We start from the raw sequence: 18,050 nt of genomic DNA on the forward strand, positions 1-18,050 counted from the left end.
GAGGGAACACAGAGCCCAAATACTTCAAGCTGCTAATAGAGTTGCCTGGTTTGCCAGCACTTCATGTAGTGAATTTGTATATAATTTTAACTACAGAATGCTTTTTCTGGTGATGTTCAAGTCAAATTCTGTGGCTTTACTCAGTTTCATAAAGACGTTTCTACTCATCCTGGTTCCTTTGTTACAGTTATTAATAGAATTTCTGGATATGTTCTAACTTGATTGCATGGGAGTGAGGGAGTTGGTACCTGTTTTGTGGAGTGGATTCTGTTCTCCCATGAAGTTCTTGTCCCAAGTAGGTGGGAGCTTTCCATCCCATATCTAGCTCTAAAGGCCTGTCTCAGGGGGTACTTCTGTCATATTTTGTCTCTTCCTGTTCATACATTGCAGGTTTTTGACTTATGTAATAAGAGGCAGCAGTGAGAGCTTTATTCTTGCTGTCAAGGAGGGAAGAGAAGCAGAACTGATGAAGCTCAGGAAAAGTTTCTTTCTTGCAACACATGGTAAGAAATTTCCTTGTTAACTGGCATTGAATTATAATCACAAGATGTTCTTTGCAACACTTCATTTATGAGCAAATTAATGACTGGCCTGGATCAGCCTGCCCTTTCCATAATTATGAAGTATAATAATTAGAGAAGAAGCATTCCAAATAATACACTTTATTGGAGCTAAAGATTTATAGAAAGACAGTATGAGAAGCTCTATTAATGGGAAGGTAAATTCTGCAGACTGGAGCTGGCATCAGCTTTGTCTGCATCTTCATTAGGCAGGAATATTCCAGTACTGAGCAAATCAAGAGCTATTTTAATTGTCAAAACAGATGCACTTTGAAATATACTTTCTGATTGAAGAGAACAGCTTGTTCCTAAGATCATTATTTCACCATGGATTTTTCAGTAAAGTTGGTTGTTTTGGGTTTCTGAAGTCACTATATAGTTACAACACACTGAGAGAGGGTTCACAGTGTGGTGATGGTTTTTTTTCTCTCAATCACCATATAGTGGCTTTAGAAAGAGAGTAAAAAAGCCAAATGAGAGAGTTTTGATGCTGTCAAGACACTTCAGGATAGAAAACCTGGACCATTCCTGATTAGATTGTCTCACAGCAGCAGGTACCACTCAGCGCTGTTGGCATCTGTCTAATTGCAAATGGCTGGCTGAGAATCTTTCATACTTGTTGTAACTGCAAATAAGCAACTGATTATTAATTCTGATTAGTCATTACTGATGCTTCATAAATGTACTGCTGCACAAAGAACAGAAGGAAATGTGTGCCCTTCACTTGGAACATGGTCTTCATAATTTCGATAGTGTGTTGTGCAGAAGTGGCTTCAAATACCTCTCGTAGGCTGGGCTCATCTGTTCAGAAAGAGAATGAGGAAGGAAATTAATGGCAATTAAGAAGAGAAAGGCTATAATTTTTAAGAACAATCTCTGAAATACATAAAGCTGCACTACTTAAAAACAACCAACAAACTACCAGCTACTTCAACTATGTGCAAGATCATTTTCCCTATAATATGTATTGTACTTCATAACCAGCACACCACACTCATCCCAAAGGGGACAGCATACTATTTAAACTCAGAAAATATGATTGGACTTGAATGTTTGCTGAAGGTAAATTTTGTGTTCAGCTCTGGAATTTCAAAGGAATACTGATTACCATAGTAAAAATCTCACTGAAGGCCAAATGAGTTTTCAAACAGAGCAATACATATTTACATCACACAGAATTTTACATTACTGCACAGTATGGATGAATTGAGAAAGCAAGGTGTTAAAGACTCTGAAGGATCAAATTGCCTTGTTTAACACTTAGAATCTTTCTGGTTAGACATATTTAAAATCCCGAGTTTTGCATTAGTAAAAGTATCAGTGTATAGAAAACACCCTGCATTTAGTGCTGTTCTATAATATGTGAACAGACTTTTATTTTAGCTTATTCTGTACAATGTAATACAAATCAGTGATACAAAGAATTAAATGCTCATCTCTTTTCTGTATTGCTTTTGTTAGAAGAAAAGGAATTTCTGCCCTGGCTGCTGTGGAAGTTGCCCAGCTGTAATTCATCCCTACCTGGTTGGTGGGTGACTTCTGAGCCCACTCGTAGAGCCGCTGGTAAACCTGCCCATCGTAGCTGCCGAGCGCAGAGTTCAGGCTCTTGTCCGTGAAGTCAAAAGCATCCACCAGCGGCACAGCATCCTTCCTACAGAGCACAGGAGTGACATTCCTGTTACTGAGAGGGTACTGCTTTGCAAGATGGGAAAATAAATCAAAGATGAACTTGGAAGTCAGTTTCCCAGGTTTCTCCTGGAAGGCTTGTGCCAGTTTTCCTCCTTTTCTTTACTGGAGGGGGAAATGCTGCTCTAGGTGACCCTGCCTTGACAGGGAGATTGGTCTAGATGATCTCCAGAGGTCTCTTTTAGCCCTAATAATTTTGTGAATCTGTGAAGTTCTACTAATGCCTTGAGTTGTTTGCACAGCTGAGTGGGTGTTTGCAGGGCCTTGTAATCACCCAGGCTCCATCCCCAATTCAGGACTCAATCTCACGTCAGATTTTTTCTCAGTAGTCTCTGCCAGTTCGTTCTTTTGATTTTTTTTTTTTTTTTTCTGTATGTGTGTCATAAAATAGAATAAGTTTCCTGCTAGATTGATGTGAAGTTGCTTTGCTGATCTCCAACCTTCATCTACCTTTCAGAATTTCTATTATCTCATCACGAGATACTGAGCTCTTCTATTCATGTCTGTAAGAGCAAAACAACCCTAACCCATCCAAGGGCCCATCTAGCCCAGGGGCCAGTCTGACAGCATGGAGAGCTGGAGCACAGGCAGCATCTTCTAAGCAGGAGATGGTTTTTTTTTCCTCATCCTCCCATCATCCTGGGTGTAGGAAGTTGAGGTACCAGGATGCGAAGTGGTTTGCTCAAACGTTGGCATTTCCATCTTCTAGTTCCTTTTGGGGGAGAGCAGTCTGAGGGTTTGGGAAAGGCTGGGTATTGTGCTACAGACCAGGAAGCTGTTATATCCTTTCTACTAACTGTAAATATTTGAAATATCAATTCTTGAGTCCTGTTAGCAAAGCATGGACTAACACAGAAATTGCAATGAATTTCAAAGACAACATGTTAGGCTTTTGAAAATGTAATGTTAAACTTACCATTTGATTCAGATTCTGCAGTCAGTTCTGAAAACCCTTGCTGTTTGGTTCAGCCCTGTTCAGCCCTTGCTTATAGTGTGTTCTTGTTTTTCTTCAGGTGGCTTAGGTAGAATTTTACATACAGTAGCAACTCCTCTGCACTGTAAATTTGTGTATTCTAAACAAACAGCACTGAGTAGTGAAAGCTGAACCCTTTGTCAAGAAGCCTCTGTGAGTGTTGTGGTAAGTGAAAATCTTAACTCAGAATTCACAGAGTTGGTGATAAATGGTGTCAAGCAGATGCATCTGAAGTAGCTGTAGGCAGGATTGTTTGGGTACCAGTTGCAGCTCAACCATGGCAACAGAGTAGGTTGTATTAGCTGTGGCTTAAGCAGATTTTGCAATGTGTGATGGGTTGCTGTGGCTGCCTCCTGCCAGTGTGCTCTGACTATGTATTTTCCTGCTTTCACTCCACTGCAGATGGTAGAAAGTGTTCATGACTTCTTCATTTATCATTTAAGATTTCATGTTACAGAACTTTAGAGATTACAGAGGAGCTGGACACTTGGGTCTCTTCTGCCATGAAAACAAACTCTGAGTAGATGTTTCAATCAATTTCTAGTGCAGCCAGGCAATGGAAATAAAAACTGAATGTGGTGAATTGACTGTGGAGATGTTGCCATAGGTACAGCAGCACCCTTTTATATCTAGCATAGGGATAAACTGGATAGCTGTGAGTGTCCTGCCAAAGCAGCTCACCGAATGACAGCCAGGAGGTCCAGGTAGGATGCTGTGACCATGTCCATTTGAGCTGCAGATGTGTATCCATCATGTAAGAAGGCTCCTGTATTTGAGAAGATCCCATGTAGTGCAAAGAGGTCACAGAGATGTTTCATAATCTTCTGGATGCCAGCCTTGGTCTCAAGTTTTTCCACAGTTTCTGCAAAGTTTTTCACTGCAATGTAGTGGCAGTGAGCCTGGAAAACAAATGCAATCAACAGTGAATGCACCTCAAACACTTTAGTAGGCCAAGTGACTCAAATGTTCTTGCAAAGAATATAAAACCTTTTCATTTCCCTGGCACTTCTCCAGTCTGTATCCTTTGTTTGCTGGGTGACCAGGCCTTTTGCATTCATGGCTTTACAGCAACAGCAGAAAACGGAATGTGTAAACAGTCAACACTGTGGTATTTGTAGACTCCATAAAACTGCTTCAGAAATCATGCTAGTACTTATTCTAAATAGTTCTGATGAATATCCCAAAGAGTTTATGTGAAGGAAACACATTCCAATGTGCTTGTGTTGTAAGTGAATGTTGGTTGTACATCAAGAGGAGAAAACTTCTGTTGAAGACCTTGGGCTCATGGTACTTTGGGATCAGTGTCTACAAGGCTTCAGCTCTGGAAACACCATTGTCACAGAAGAACAACCAAGTTTACCTCCCACTTTTTTGGTTTTAAGTAAACTGGTAATTTTGGGGCCACACACCAGTAGAGTGTTTAACTCAGAAATATTAGCAGAGGTGCAGAGGAGATGAATTAGGCTGACTCCACCTGTCTGTGGGGTGACTCTTGCTACATTGACGCTGCTGTGGGTGGTTGTTGGTGCTGGGATCTGTGTGGTTCACTCCCCCACTGCACAGTTCCCTTCCAGCTGTAGGTGTAAAAGTGTGGCACACCTGCACTGCAGCTCTTCCTGCTGGCACGGTGAAGCAGCAGAGGTGGAAGCAGGGTGGACTTCAGAACCTGCCTGGGAAGCTGAGTGACCCTGAGTGGCCACTCTAACAATTAACCCATGTGGAGTCTGCCCAGTGTCTGAGCCACTCAGCTGAGAGCTGGCACGTGTCAGTTCATGGAGTTGCCATGCCAGATGTGTGGGTGAATCTCCAGGGAAGGTATGGAATAAGAAGTAAATACAGAATTGCCCCAAGAAGGCAGCAGTATATCAAAATTTTAAAGTTATGTGGCAACCTCAAGGGGTTTGGATGACTTTTCTTGTCCCTGAAAGATTTAAGAAACTTTGTGGGCCTGGATCCCATTTTCTGAGGAGTCTAGCAGCAGCACTGATGATACCACAGCCAGCCCTCTGCTTTTGTTAGGCTCTTCAGAAATAGTTAGTGATGTTAAAATAAGTTGTGGATCTGTTTCAAAATGAAGGGAAGAAAGACCTTCACCATAACTGTATGGAAGAACTGCATTAATTGCATATTAAAAAAAGAATTTTGGTTTTTGGAGATACAGAACTATCAATGGATTTAGCTTTCATTAATATTTAGGGCTTTTCTCCCCTCTTTTCTGCTTAATTCTGTACTAATTCACCCTTGTTTTAGGGAACACATGCTGCTATCCCAATGCTACTTCAGCTGAAAGCACCTCTTATAAATTTGATTTATCTTCCAGAAGTTAACATTGCACTTATCACTGGTTTTCACTCTTTTCCCTGCAGTTATCTTTCCAGGAGATGGAAGAAATACCAGGCATGTTCCATCCTTTGCTGTGACTCCACCAGCTTTCAGTGGAGTGGCTTTAGGAAGACTCCTCTGGGCACCAGAAGCACTGGATTCTTATGAAAAGACGAGTGTTGGCTGGAGATGGTGGGTTTTTGTTGCAGGATATGGGAGTCTGATTCTGCCAGTAGTGGCAGCATAGCTGTGAATGTATTTTTCCTCCCTTTCATTTCTCCTAGTCTTTTTCTACCTGGCCTATACGGACAGGAAATTTTTCAGACCAGGAATTGCTTCTTACTACAACTTTTCTACCATGTAGACCACAGTGACGGTCTGTGGTGTCTTAGATGCCAACAGGAAACAATTAACAGCACTGAGGCTTTAAGCTAATCATGCCATTTCTGTTGCATATTGTTTCATAAAGACAAACATTAGATGAGCAGATAAATTTTGCTAACCTTTGCAGCCTGCACCAGCTGCACTGTGCACTGGTTCCACGCATCATGCTTTTTGACTCCAGACTGAATTAAATCCTGTAGTTTTGCTGCTGTGCTGCTTGTGAGCCTGAAAAATTGAAAAAGCACAAAGCATCTTGTATCTGCATCCCACGTGCATGAATTTGCACTCAGGAGTTATGTGTGACTGAAGGGCTAACTGGTATTTCTGACATCTGGAGTTATCTACACTTAGTATGAGTGAACTTAGATGATGCAAAATCTAAGTATAAATTGAGAGAAGAACCCAGACCACCCTGATATTGAAGGATTTCTGCTTTCTCAGCTTCCAGGGTAGTTTACCAGGGGTTTAGCTGAGCTTTTCTTGGGCTGTGCATCTGTAAGGAGAGTTTCCAAAACAAACAGGAATACTGCTGTTACATGATGTTTCTCCTTTCCTACACAGGGATTCAAATCCTGTTCCCATTGATGAAGCTTTTTAAAGAGTGGCTGTTTTTACACTGCTTTCAATGACAGCAGGGTTGTCTTTTTACCTCATTTTCAGAGGTGACACCTATACAGCCCATAACAGTGTACATAATTCTGAGACCACTCATGGTACCATTTTTGTTTATGTTGAGTTACTGAATGTGTAGTTGAAAGGCTACAGACAGAATGAGAGGCTCTGTTCTTGCTATGGTGTAAACTGAAAATAAACATCACTTTCTCAGGTATGTGAAATTTTAAGATTCTAATAGAATTGCTCAGGGTCCAGTAAAGATTTTACTAGATGGAAACTCTGTGATGTGGTCTGGCATTTACTTTAATAGTGCCACCAACTCTTTGACATGTTGTTGTTTGGTAGCACATGGCTTAAAAACTTCTGAGTGTGAAAGCTTCATTCTGAACATCTGACATGGCTGTTAATCCTGTTCTTTTCCTTTTCAGGAACAGATGGTGCCAATCCTAGTTTAACTTATTTTATTTTACCTCCCTTTAAAGCAAGGAAGAAGATGAGCTCTTAACACATTTCTGATGTCAGAGAGAAATCCTGTCTCCCGTCCTCTGTACTGACCTGACTGCCACGTGTTGATAGGCCTCAGTGTAAATATCTGGACTGAGAAAATCCAACTTGTTCTTGGCTGGACACCTCCCATGTTTCACTGCAGCCAGATAAGTGACAGATGGTGGCACAGGCTGGCCAGCACTGGCTGCCATGAAGCACTTAATCAGGAACCTGGGAAGAGGGTAACAGTCAGAACAGGGTATGGTCATCTCCTCACAGCAAACAGACATGCAAAAAGGAGAGTGGGCTCAGGTGAGGAGCACCAAGATGTGACCCATCCCATCAGTGGCCCAGAATGGATTTGAACAAGTAATGACCTTTTGTTTTGCATATTACTCACAATAACCTGATCTGTGGTGGGTCTCAGGGGTGGCCTTATTTAATAGTACAGCAATCCATAATGATAATTTTTTCAGCAGAAACTTGCTGTGGCTATTAGCAATCTCAGCAGTGTGGTGATTAGTTACATTATCAACTTTGCAACCTGAGTGTCAATGCCCTGGAGCTCTAATGGTGATTTGGCCTCTTGATCCCCAACACACAGTCACATTACACATGAGACCCTTTGGAGAGAGTTTCCCCTCTCCCTTAGTTTTTTGGTACCTTTGCTATAAGCTAGACTGACCAAGTCTGGAATTAAAAGGGTACAGCATTTCTGTTGACCTTGCTGTTGATCTTCCAAAAAGCAGTAATGAGTTCAGAAATGTCTGAATGGCAGCACGGAGCTTTGTAGTGGCTCTGACCCTGGGAAGTGCCCTGGTTTTCTCCTTCTAGTAAAAACATACATTATTAAAAGTTCAAGCAGCTGTAGCTTCTTTATCCTGTATTTCCTCTGTTCTTGAGAATCATCAGTCTGCATGTTTGGAGGAAAGTAATGTTCTTTGAGCATGACTCATCCACTTTCAGTTTCCAACAACTTTGCTTCCTCTGAATCGACCACATTTTACCGATATTGTGTTACATTGTACCATTGTTACATTGGTAGCTTAAAAAATTAACCACAAAACTTTCACAGCAATACCTTTGCTGTGCTACCAGGCAAAGAGGAAAACGAGGTTATGCAGAACAGCACCTGCATACATCCCCAAACCAAAAATAGAAGAGATAATCCAGTTCCCACACACTTCCATGCTTGTTAGACTGAAGACATGAATAGTTTATGTCCTGAGCTGTATTTTTAGAAGGTGCTGTGAGAAAGGAGTAGCTGGTTTTACTGGTTTTGGAGAAGTGGTAAAGGCTGAATAAATGAGGGAGTAGGCTTTTAGATGAACACATTTGAATTGTTACCTGGCAGTTTGCAGGAGCAAAATGGTGTTTTCCCCTTCATAAATACAAGAGGCAAGTATTTTGGTATACAGGGAAGGCAGTCCACTCAGCAGGGAGTAGCCATGGCCCCCACAGGCCCGGAGACAGATCTCCACTCCTGCAGTGCAGTGCTGAGTGATCACGGCTTTAAAACCTGAAGATAATGCATGAAGCTGTTAAAAAAAGAGTGAGAAGAAAGCAGAGTATTACTGGTGGCATCTTCAAAATAAGTTCCTTTTTAAAATTTTGTGCAATATCTGGGCATGAAATTCTGGTCACACCCTTTGTGTGGTCGTAGCACCCAGTTCCCTGAGCCTGACCTTTGGTGTCTCTCTGGGATGCTGCACATGCTCCTGTCTGGGCACATGGTAGTCAGTTTATGCATTTTTGGGTTCCTCTCAGCCAGTTCTGGCTTTGGCCACCTTTGTTCAGACTGTGTCTTCATTACAAGCACCCAATTGCAAAATACTCTGTTCTGTCTAAAAGTCACGTTTTTGGTTTTGGCTCAGACGTTTGTGCATGCGCATTGTAGATGAAGTTGTGTAATAACGCTTTGTGCCACCAGCTACTTGGAATGAGGTTTTGGACCTGCTTTCCAAGGACTTTTCACTCTGCAATGGTTCCCAAAACAAAAAGTTTGGGGTGGTAGAGCGAATGATGTTGCTGACTGGTTGCAGACCTAGGACATGTCATTTGACCTCTTAGTGCTTCCTCTTTCTCCAATTCTTTCGTTGTGAAAGAAATGTTCATCCAGTTTACTAAAATATTTTAACATTTAGAGAACAGAAGTGTTGTATGAGTTAATCATGCTGTAGCTCACCTCTGGCAGCATGTCAAAGTTCTTCCTCTGGATCTCTGTGTACCCCCTGTTGAATAGCTCCTGCAGGTAGTCATTGATGAAATGAAAGGCATAGGCTGCTGCCAGCTGGGGCAGAAGTTTCTCTTGCTGTGTCTGGTAGTCAAGGATTTTTGCTTCTTGTTCCCTGTTGGAAGACAGCTGATGAAGCAGGGGAAGTGTGGACATGGGCATAGCTACTGTTACTTTACCTGCTGAAGAATGAAAACCACGTTTTTCATTACCAAGAAGCAGTGTGTGAACAAAACTGAGCAGACAATGAGACAGGAAATCTGCCCAGGTTGCTAAGCTATTAGAGAAACAAATCCAAAAAAGCCTAACAAGTGTAGAAAAGGCTCTGTGTGGTCAGTCAGTACAGAGGGGAACAGGGACTACAGGAGAGGATGAGAATGAGGTCTTCAAGGACAGCAAGTTGTTAGGTGTTCCAGGAAAGGCAGTTGCATTGCACTCTGATAATCTTTGGCTTTTTAAATGGAAACTTTGTAGCCCCTAGCATAGAAATGTTTCTCTGAAAATGTTTGAGTCTGAATTATTTAAAGTTTTCTGAGCTGTTTTTGGATGTTCTTTATCACTTCTGCTGTAGTTGGTACATTTAGGGATTAAATCAATGGAATTGGTTATTGCAATAGTTCAGCTGCTGTGCTCTTCTGTTTGGTTTGTGTTTAAACACAATCTTTTTCTTTTTTGAAAGGTGATTTAAATGGAAATCTTTGTAATCCACTCAAATTAACATATCTCTTTAAAAATAATGGGGATTCAACTCTGAATATAATTCAATGCTTAAAGTGTGGATATTGGATTTCTGGATGTTGAAAGGTATTTTAATGTTGCATCCGCTAGTAGAACACTATGGAATAAGAATTCAGCAACTTGTCCACTTTGTCTGGATTCTCTTCAGTTATGGGGCTACAGGGGAAGGCCAGTTATAAAAGAATAGGTTACTTGTGTGAGCCACTGACCTATTCAAAGTAAACATTCTCTTGTACTTTGACTGAAGCTTGTTAATGTAAATAATAGGGAAGCATGTTTATCATGCCCTGTCTGGGCCAGGAAATCAGCCAGTGATGGACTGAAAGATAAGATGAAGAGAAGAAATACAAACTGGCATGGGAGAACACAGTGTACAGTTCCCTTCCCACTGGGATGCATGGCATTACCCAGGCTTTAACTTGGACTGCCGGCGAACCACCGAGTATCGGATGGCGATGGTGCAAGCCTTCATGAGGGGGGTCAGAACCTCGTCTGAAATGAGCGAAATGCGCACTGTCGTCATTGTGAAATAATTAATCTTCTGTGACCCCTGTCTTACATAGGTGCCATCTGGTTGAACCTAGAGTAGAGAGAGGCTGTCAGATGCTGCCTTATTCAGTACTATTATGGTTGTGTAATCACTATGCATGGAATAAAATAGACATAAAAATCCTTCACTGAAAGCAAACAATGCTTTTATGTATGATGGATGAAAGATACCCATTTGAAGAGAAACTCTAACTGCTTCTGTCAGAGTAGGTTTTGCCTGCCCCATGATCCCCAGTTTCTGACTGTGGAATTCTTGACACTGACTTTCGTTTAGGTACCTTCTGCCCTTGATAAAACCTCAGAGACTTGCTGACACTCAAAGGAAGATTTTTGTCCCAAATTTAGACAGGTCCCTGTTGTCACTCTGGCTGTGGAATGAGAGTCTGGCAGCAAGCCTGTGATGTGAGTCCACACATACCTCACAAAACTTGCTCAGCATGTTCTCCCTGGGGATGCGCACATTCTTCAGCAGGAGGTAGCCGTTGTCAATGTGCTCAAAATTCATTTTGGGACCGATGTCTCCTGCAGTTATGCCTGCAGAAGGAGAAAACACAGCCTACTTACTTCCACTTGAACATTTTGCTCCCCTTTTTGTGTCAGGATGGGGACATTAAATGAAGGGGATGGTCAACTCTGCTTGTTCCCCAGCATGGGTGATCTTGCCCAAGGGGTGAAACAGGCATTTGAATGTCTTGTAGTAGATTGTTTCCATGATCCATTGACATGGATCTGTGCTGGCTGGGATCAGAACTGAGGTGCTCAGAGCAGCCCAGGCTTCTGGTTATGACAAGGGCTTGGTCTTGATATGGCTGAGGATATGTTAAATTTCCCTTCAGATCAAATAGTTGGGGTTAATGATAACTACACCTTGGTAACTCTCTTGGCTTGGTTTTGGCAATTATAACTCTCCCTGGGCCCAACATTTTAGAAAACATTTAAGGGTAAAATAGGCAGAGCACCTAGTGCTGCAGTGTCTGGGGTTATTTACCTGGGCAGAGGGAATGATCCTGAAGGCTGCGTATCTGCACGATGAAGGGATGGATGCCATAGCACTTCCCATGGATGTACAGCTGAGCAAAGACCACTGTGTGGGTTGCTGATCTTCCCACTGTGAGAAGAAAAACAGCCCCATTCCCTTAAGACAAGTTACAGCACAAACACAGTTAAGGTCGGTCAGTACTAATTATGTGTTGGGTCTTAGGTATGGGTCAGCACAATTGTGTGCTGGAAACCTAAATCAGCCTGCTCTTAGCTCTCAGAAGTTACACCATCATCCTGCTTCTGTTGCTGCCCATAAGGCTTGGATTAATGGTTTTGTAACAGAATATGAGAAAAAATAAACAGTTTGAGCTAATGTAATGCTGAGAGTGGGAAGTGCTGTGGCTGTTGCAATGACTCCAGTTATTTTCTGTTAAATACCTTCCTGAAGGGAGCCAAGAATTTCACACTTGAATCCTTTATGCTGAGATTGTCTGATGACTCTAATCCTTTATGCTGATGACCTCCCTGCAGTTTTTGCTTGTCTGAGTATTATTTATAAAGAAGGGAAGATTTATTCCTGCAGAGGCAATAGCTTTCTTGACTGAAGTTCTTCAGCCTGCAACCAAAGGGGGTTTTGCAAATGATGGTGGCTCCCTTGTGGCCTTTGAACTTGGACAACCCCCTTTCTCTCACTTTCTTGTCCATGAGAGTATCTCTTATTGAAGTCTTCTGCTAGCACCTGGGCCCTCAAACACAGAGCTTAATTAGGGTAGATGCAGTAACTGAAGGAGGCAAAACCTAAAATATTTTGTGTGGTACTTACTATCTCCAGGCCACCACTTCATGGCAGAGATCTTTGGTGTGTTCAGTATAAACTCCTGAGTAGCAGTATCAAAGACTGCTGTCGTTTCCAAACCCTGAAGGTAAGTGCCTTTAAAAAAAAGAAATTAAAAAATATCTATGTATCTATCTCCTGGGATGGAGAGAGTGAAGGATCCCTGGAAGCTGGCTGTGGGTATTACCAGGGTTTTGTGGTTACCCTTCTGATGAGAACCATGAATGAGAACCAACGACCCCCATCCCGGTAAAGGATGGACAATTTGGAGTCAAATTCCCAGGGGAATCAGGGCTGCAGGCTTGTGTCATACAGAAATTCTGCTTTCCCCACAGCCTTACCATGTCCCAGTTCAGTCTGTGCGTAGCTTCCAATCAGCTTGTGCTGGGTGGCGAGAGGAATCCATTTGGAAATTTGTTTGTCAGAGCCCAGCACTGAAATACTTCTCATGAAGACGCGGTGAAGGAGGAATGCGACATCTCCTGACAGTGCCCTGCGGAGAAGGCACAAGGGGTGTTTTTAAGGGGATGAAGTTCCAGACATGTGATGAATGAGGCAGTGGCACTGCAGTGGTCACCAGACAATACCACCTGCTGCCTTTTGATTTCTGCCTTGTCATACCTTGCCCAGCACCCAGCATCAGCACAGCATTGCAGAAAAAGTGCCCTTCCAAGCTGCTTTTGTTTCTTCTTTTATAGCAGAGTTTGCATTTGTGGTGCTTGCTCATTTCACTTGGTCTTGGAGGAATTATCTCTTCTGAGTAGCAGATGCTGAGCTAAAAGCACAACCCAGCTCCCAAGCTCCTGAGGCTCTGTGAGCATTTTGTATTTTTATTTTAATTCATAGGATTTTTTTTTTCTTGATTATTTAAGTCAGATTTTGAAGCTGAACTAAAAAGAAAGAACAAAACAGCACCCTACTTGAAAAACCCCAAACCCTAGCAATTCACTGTGGGGGCATATTAGACTGAATTACACATGTAGGTATCTGGGACCTGGATCTCCTGAACCTTCCCATTCAGCAGAAATACCATGGTAGGTTGGGTTTGTTGCTGTACTTTTTGCTGTTGGCTGCCTGTTGCTGTCAGTGAACAATACTGGTGTTCGGGGAGACTTGTCCTGAATCAAGATGTCATTTTCTTGTGGAAAAATTCAAGTACACCCATGTAACCCCTGGTTTATTATCTGTTCAGGTCCTTTGCCATTACCATCTGCACACATCCTAAAAAGCACTATTCCAGAAACTGTGCATGGGAACTTGGGTACAGTGATTTCCATGGCACAAATGAGGAATTTATTTAAGCTTTTTTTGTGTGTGTGTGAGAAATAATAAGAAAACATGAGGAATATGACTAAATCTCTCTTCCTGGGATTCCTCAGAACATGGTTGAATCCCCTCACAGATACAGGTACATGTACAAATAAGTGGCTGTGCTGTTCTCAGTAGCTGAGTGGCTGTTAGCACATTGCTTTATTGCAGTGCTCTAGAGAGCATCTCCTTTCACATAGATACCTTCTATTGTTAAAAAATTACTCTGACCTTTCTTTTATACTGGCCCTGAGAGAGAATTAATCATGCTGAAACAGTGTGGGGGGAAAATATGAACAAAGAAGTTAAAGGGAAATCGCTTTGATTAACAGAAAATGACTTAATGAATCCTTGGCAGCCTGGCCAGAAATAACGTTCCTTTAGCAGCAATTTGAAAAGCTGGGTTTTAAATTGTGTGAGTGATTCACTGTGCTTGGCACTGGGAGCCAGGATTCTGTCATAAGAGCTTGGTGCTCACCTGGAGTCCCATCAGGCAAGAGCTGCCCTGCCACATAGCTCTGCTCCTAATCCTGGAAATGTGACAACACAGGGCTGGTCCTGCTGCAGCCTTTGGCATCAGGGGGCCTGATAAAAGCACACCTGGGTTGGGAGAAGGGGTGGGATTTTTTTTGTTCTGAGGGAGCAGTGGCGAGCTGCTTTTTAATGGGAATATAATGATCAGGTCCAAGAGCTCTTGATGGCACATTTCCCCCTTCTTTAGTTTTGCTCGCTGTAAGTGTTGAAGAGCTTAGCATAAAAAATTATCATCTTTCATATGATGGAGACAACTTTTTAGTAGGGCCTATTACCATAGGGCAAGGGGTAATGGTTTTAAACTAAAGGCAGATTTAGACTAGACATAATGAAGAACTCATTTGCAATGAGCATGATGAAACAGTGGCACAGGTTGCCCAGAGAGCTGGTGGATGTTCCCTCCCTGCAAACATTTCAGGGCAGGTTGAACAGGACTCCAAGCCACCTGATCTTGTTGAAGATGTCCTTGCTCACTGCAGAAGGCTAGACTAGATGACCTTTAAATGTCCTTTCCAACCCAAACTGTTCTGTGAGTCTATGAAATGGCAGAAAGTGGCTCTGAGTGTCAGCAGTGCTGTGTAAGGGACAGGCATTGCCCTTCTGAGTGACACTTCTGAACTTGCACCTTCCTATTGGGTACATGACCCCACCAAGCAGACAGTGTGCCCTGGGCAACAGCCAGCCAGGAACTGACTGAGCAAAGGGGGAAAGGAGGGGCAACCAATTGAAATGTGGAGTTCAACCCCACACAAAGTGTTAAAAAAACTTACAAAGGAAAGGACTGTGAAAATACTTTATTCTCATCTACCTGCAAACTAAAGTGAGTTTTTCTTTTTTCTTTTTCCCTTTAATAAAATGTGTTTTTTTGATACACAAAATGTAATCTTTATTTAGAAGTCAGTAATGTAACTGAAACAGCACCACTAACCATAATGCTGGTTATACATTTAAAAATTTCTAAGGAGTGGTATGAGAGCTGCAAGTAAGGAGGTTGTTGAAATAGAAATCTCATGTTGTGATTGTGAACTGCTGTGATCTATCACACTGTACCCATGTGCTGCTCTTTGAGAAGTTCCCAGTCATGTATCACCATTTTCCCTTTTCCCAAGTGTGCTGCTGAAGTAAAAACCTGCTGCACATTTTTATCCAAACCTATTCTGTCAGCTGCTGGCCTTTCCCAGCCTTTGCTAAAGGTGATTGTTATTGGAATACAAAGGTTTTAACAAAATAGTTGTACATTAAAAAAAAAAAAAAATCACCTGTAAATGTACTTAAATTCAGGTCCATTCTCAGTCCATCCCATCTCATGCATCTTTTTCTGGAGATGAACAGCCTTCCTGACTGCTGCTTCATACCTCTCATTCTGGGTCTGGAAATACTGATTTTCTCTGCTAAATACAGGGTCAGACTCGATAGCTTCCACTGCAAAGCAACACAGAACAGTAAGTTCTCCTGGGGCTCGGGAAGTGCAGGCAGTGCCTCAAGCTGTGTTTGGGAAGAGCAGGCACAACTGGACTCATGAATACTGATGCTGTGATTTTTAGGGTGCTTGCAGGCAGGTTTTGTTTTGCCAGTTCTGGTTCCCATGGCTGTCACATCTAACTCTGAAAAGCAGTGGATCTGGGGAAGCAGAAGGGGAACTGAGTGGGCCTGAGAGAGGGGTCTGTTCAGTGGAAAGGGTGACCCTGCAGGGTAAGGCACCCTGCCTGGTCACAGTGGGAGAGGTGACTTCTGGCAGAGGATGCCAAGGATCCCTCTGCCTCCAATTGCTGTGAGGGCAATAGGGGCTGTGGTGAGCAGCATTTTGCCCAGGCTGTGGTGAGCTGTATTACCTAGAGGGCGGGCTATGGTCAGAGCCTGCTGGGTGCCCTGCTTGGGATGTTACCAGCCCTTTACACTGTTGCAAAGCAACCCAGAGTCACTATTTCTGTGTCAATTTTAACACTCCCCTTTCCCATTTTGCCTTAAACCTTGAGTCTATTCACGTGAAAGGTTATACTGAACTCCAGTGGCACTGTGAATAGAGTGATCCCAGTGGCTTTGCTATTTTCCTTTGGTAAGTGTACAATATGGATGCAGTTATAGAGACAACAGAGAGGGTTTTTTCCTCTTCTGAGCAACAGTCATTTTTTGGCACACCCATCACGAGTCAGAGCAGCTCAGCCTGGTTGAGCCAACCCACACAAGAAATTCCCCACCTGGATGAGCCCAACGTGCCAAGGAGGGAAGCTGGCTGTGGTTCACACGTGATGTGCATTTCTGCACAGCAGCACCAGCCCCTGCATGCATTTCCCTCACATATGGATGCTCGACCCTCAGTTCTCGTATTCCAGTTTAACCAGTCTTGCCAGAGACAGGAGATGGGAGCAGGGAGGAGGAAAAGCTTCAGGCAGCAGGAGTGGCTGCGGAGGAGTCATATTGATTTACATGAAGAGAAGACTCCAGCACCACACTCCCACTTTTTAAAGAGATGGGGGGGATAAGCAAATGCCCAGGATCACAAACCCCACTGTGCTGCAAAGGAGGAGCAGAGCAGCAGGACATAGCCATGGCCTGTGCCAGCCCCCACCACGGCCTTGTAAGGATCACTCACCCACTGCCCTCCGTATCCGTGTCTGCTCTGTGCCACCATCCAGCAGGGCCGTGAGCTTCTCCACGCTGAAGGAGGCTGTTTGTCGCTCACTGGCGAGGTCGGGGTTCACACTGCCGAGCACTGAGCCCGGTGAGTATTTGCTGGTCTCCAGCAGAGCCATCCTGGAGGCTGTGCTGCTCTGCAAAGGGACAGGGCTCCTCTGGCACTGCCACCTGGCAGTGGATGCCTGATAGAGGTGTTGGCACACCAAGGAATGGTTTTGGTAGGTTGGCCAAGATGTACCTGCACAAGGGTGTTGCATGAATATTTAGGAGCTCTCCTGTCCTCATTGCAATGGACTTTATTTATGGCACTTCAAAGAATCCAAACTGCAGGTTTTATGACATATTCTAAACACAAAATATTTTTCTTTTCCCACTCTGTCCTCAATATTCTATGCGAAGTTCATGCTGGAATATCCCACAAGTACATGTTAATGTTTGATGTTTTCTGGCCCAGGGCTCACAGGCTCTGCCTGTGCTGCCTCTGTCCTTGGGGCACAGCTTTACATTAACCCTTAACTCATGTTAGTGAGATTGGTCACAGGACACTAGTAAAAACAAAAGCTCTGATGAGTAGAAAATAAATCATATTTTTCCCTTAAAGAGGCTGCTGCCTTTCCAAACATCAGATTACCTTAAGAAATACAAACTCTGGAAACCACTGCAAATGTCTTATTAATTCCTGCTTTTTCTGATATTCAGGCCTTTATTCCAAGGTGTCTTGCTGGAAGGAGGAAAGCCCGGGGGCAGCGCGGTGGGCTCTCAGGGCGGGGGTAACCCGGCGCTGCCCTTGAGCCGTCACGGGGAGCGCGGGGCTGGGCGCCGGGGACGCCTCGGCCTCAGCTTCCTCTTCCGCGAGGCCGCGTGAGGAAAATGCCATTCCTTTCTCTCCGTGCAAACGCAGCCCCCACGTACCTCGTCCCAGGCGTCCTCCGTGGAGCCGTCCGGCTGCTGCCTCCCTGCCTGGGCCGCGGCTCCCGAGCCCTGTGCGGGGACCTTGTCCCCGGGCCCGGCGCCGCGGGTGTTCCTGCTGACCTCTGCAGGCAGGAAAATCCCACAGCCCTCAGCGCTTCAAAACAGCGCTGCTCCTGATCCCGCTAAAGGCAGCTGCCGCGTCCCAGACTGCACTTCCAGCTCCGTCACCCAAGTGACACCCTGCCCTTCTCCCGGTGGTTTGAATTTGGGCTTATTGTTTTCGTAGCCTGCTCCGGG

General features: G+C 43.7%; 1 protein-coding gene and 1 long non-coding RNA gene across 3 annotated transcripts; one reads left to right on the forward strand and one right to left on the reverse strand.

The window, feature by feature from the left end:
* Positions 1–407: 407 nt before the first annotated feature.
* ACOX2 (acyl-CoA oxidase 2) lies at positions 408–17,881 on the reverse strand. 2 transcript variants are annotated; one of them, XM_015641089.3, is made up of 15 exons: positions 17,754–17,881; positions 16,798–17,079; positions 15,464–15,626; positions 12,704–12,855; positions 12,351–12,458; positions 11,535–11,654; positions 10,965–11,080; positions 10,405–10,577; positions 9,212–9,374; positions 8,374–8,564; positions 7,096–7,257; positions 6,045–6,150; positions 3,901–4,118; positions 2,082–2,211; positions 408–1,361 (listed from the first exon to the last, which is right to left on the reverse strand). In XM_015641089.3, exons 2-15 carry the CDS (start codon positions 16,955–16,957, stop codon positions 1,299–1,301), a joined length of 2,025 nt encoding a protein of 674 aa, XP_015496575.1. In that variant the 5' UTR covers positions 16,958–17,079; positions 17,754–17,881; the 3' UTR covers positions 408–1,298. The 2 variants fall into 2 exon arrangements, with proteins under 2 accessions (XP_015496575.1, XP_015496574.1); XM_015641088.3 differs by lacking the exon at positions 17,754–17,881 and having other exon boundaries at positions 16,798–17,739.
* On the forward strand, positions 3,103–6,754 carry LOC107210351. Its single transcript, XR_004499203.1, has 2 exons — positions 3,103–3,384; positions 5,586–6,754. It is a non-coding gene; the product is annotated as an uncharacterized LOC107210351 (long non-coding RNA).
* Positions 17,882–18,050: the final 169 nt, after the last annotated feature.

The sequence above is a fragment of the Parus major genome, chromosome 12 (genome assembly GCF_001522545.3).
Source record: "Parus major isolate Abel chromosome 12, Parus_major1.1, whole genome shotgun sequence".
In the NCBI taxonomy this organism is placed as follows: Eukaryota; Metazoa; Chordata; class Aves; order Passeriformes; family Paridae; genus Parus; species Parus major.

What these genes read in the sequence shown, in the direction of transcription:
- ACOX2 (XM_015641088.3), bottom strand. Translation starts at nt 17,098, where the DNA reads ATGCAACACCCTTGTGCAGGTACATCTTGGCCAACCTACCAAAACCAT. An exon ending in ACGGATACGGAGGGCAGTGG is followed by an intron (nt 15,627 to 16,797) that starts GTGAGTGATCCT and finishes GTTGCTTTGCAG; the next exon opens with TGGAAGCTATCGAGTCTGAC. An exon ending in GACCTCCTGGCTGTCATTCG is followed by an intron (nt 2,212 to 3,900) that starts GTGAGCTGCTTT and finishes TGTGCTCTGTAG; the next exon opens with GAAGGATGCTGTGCCGCTGG.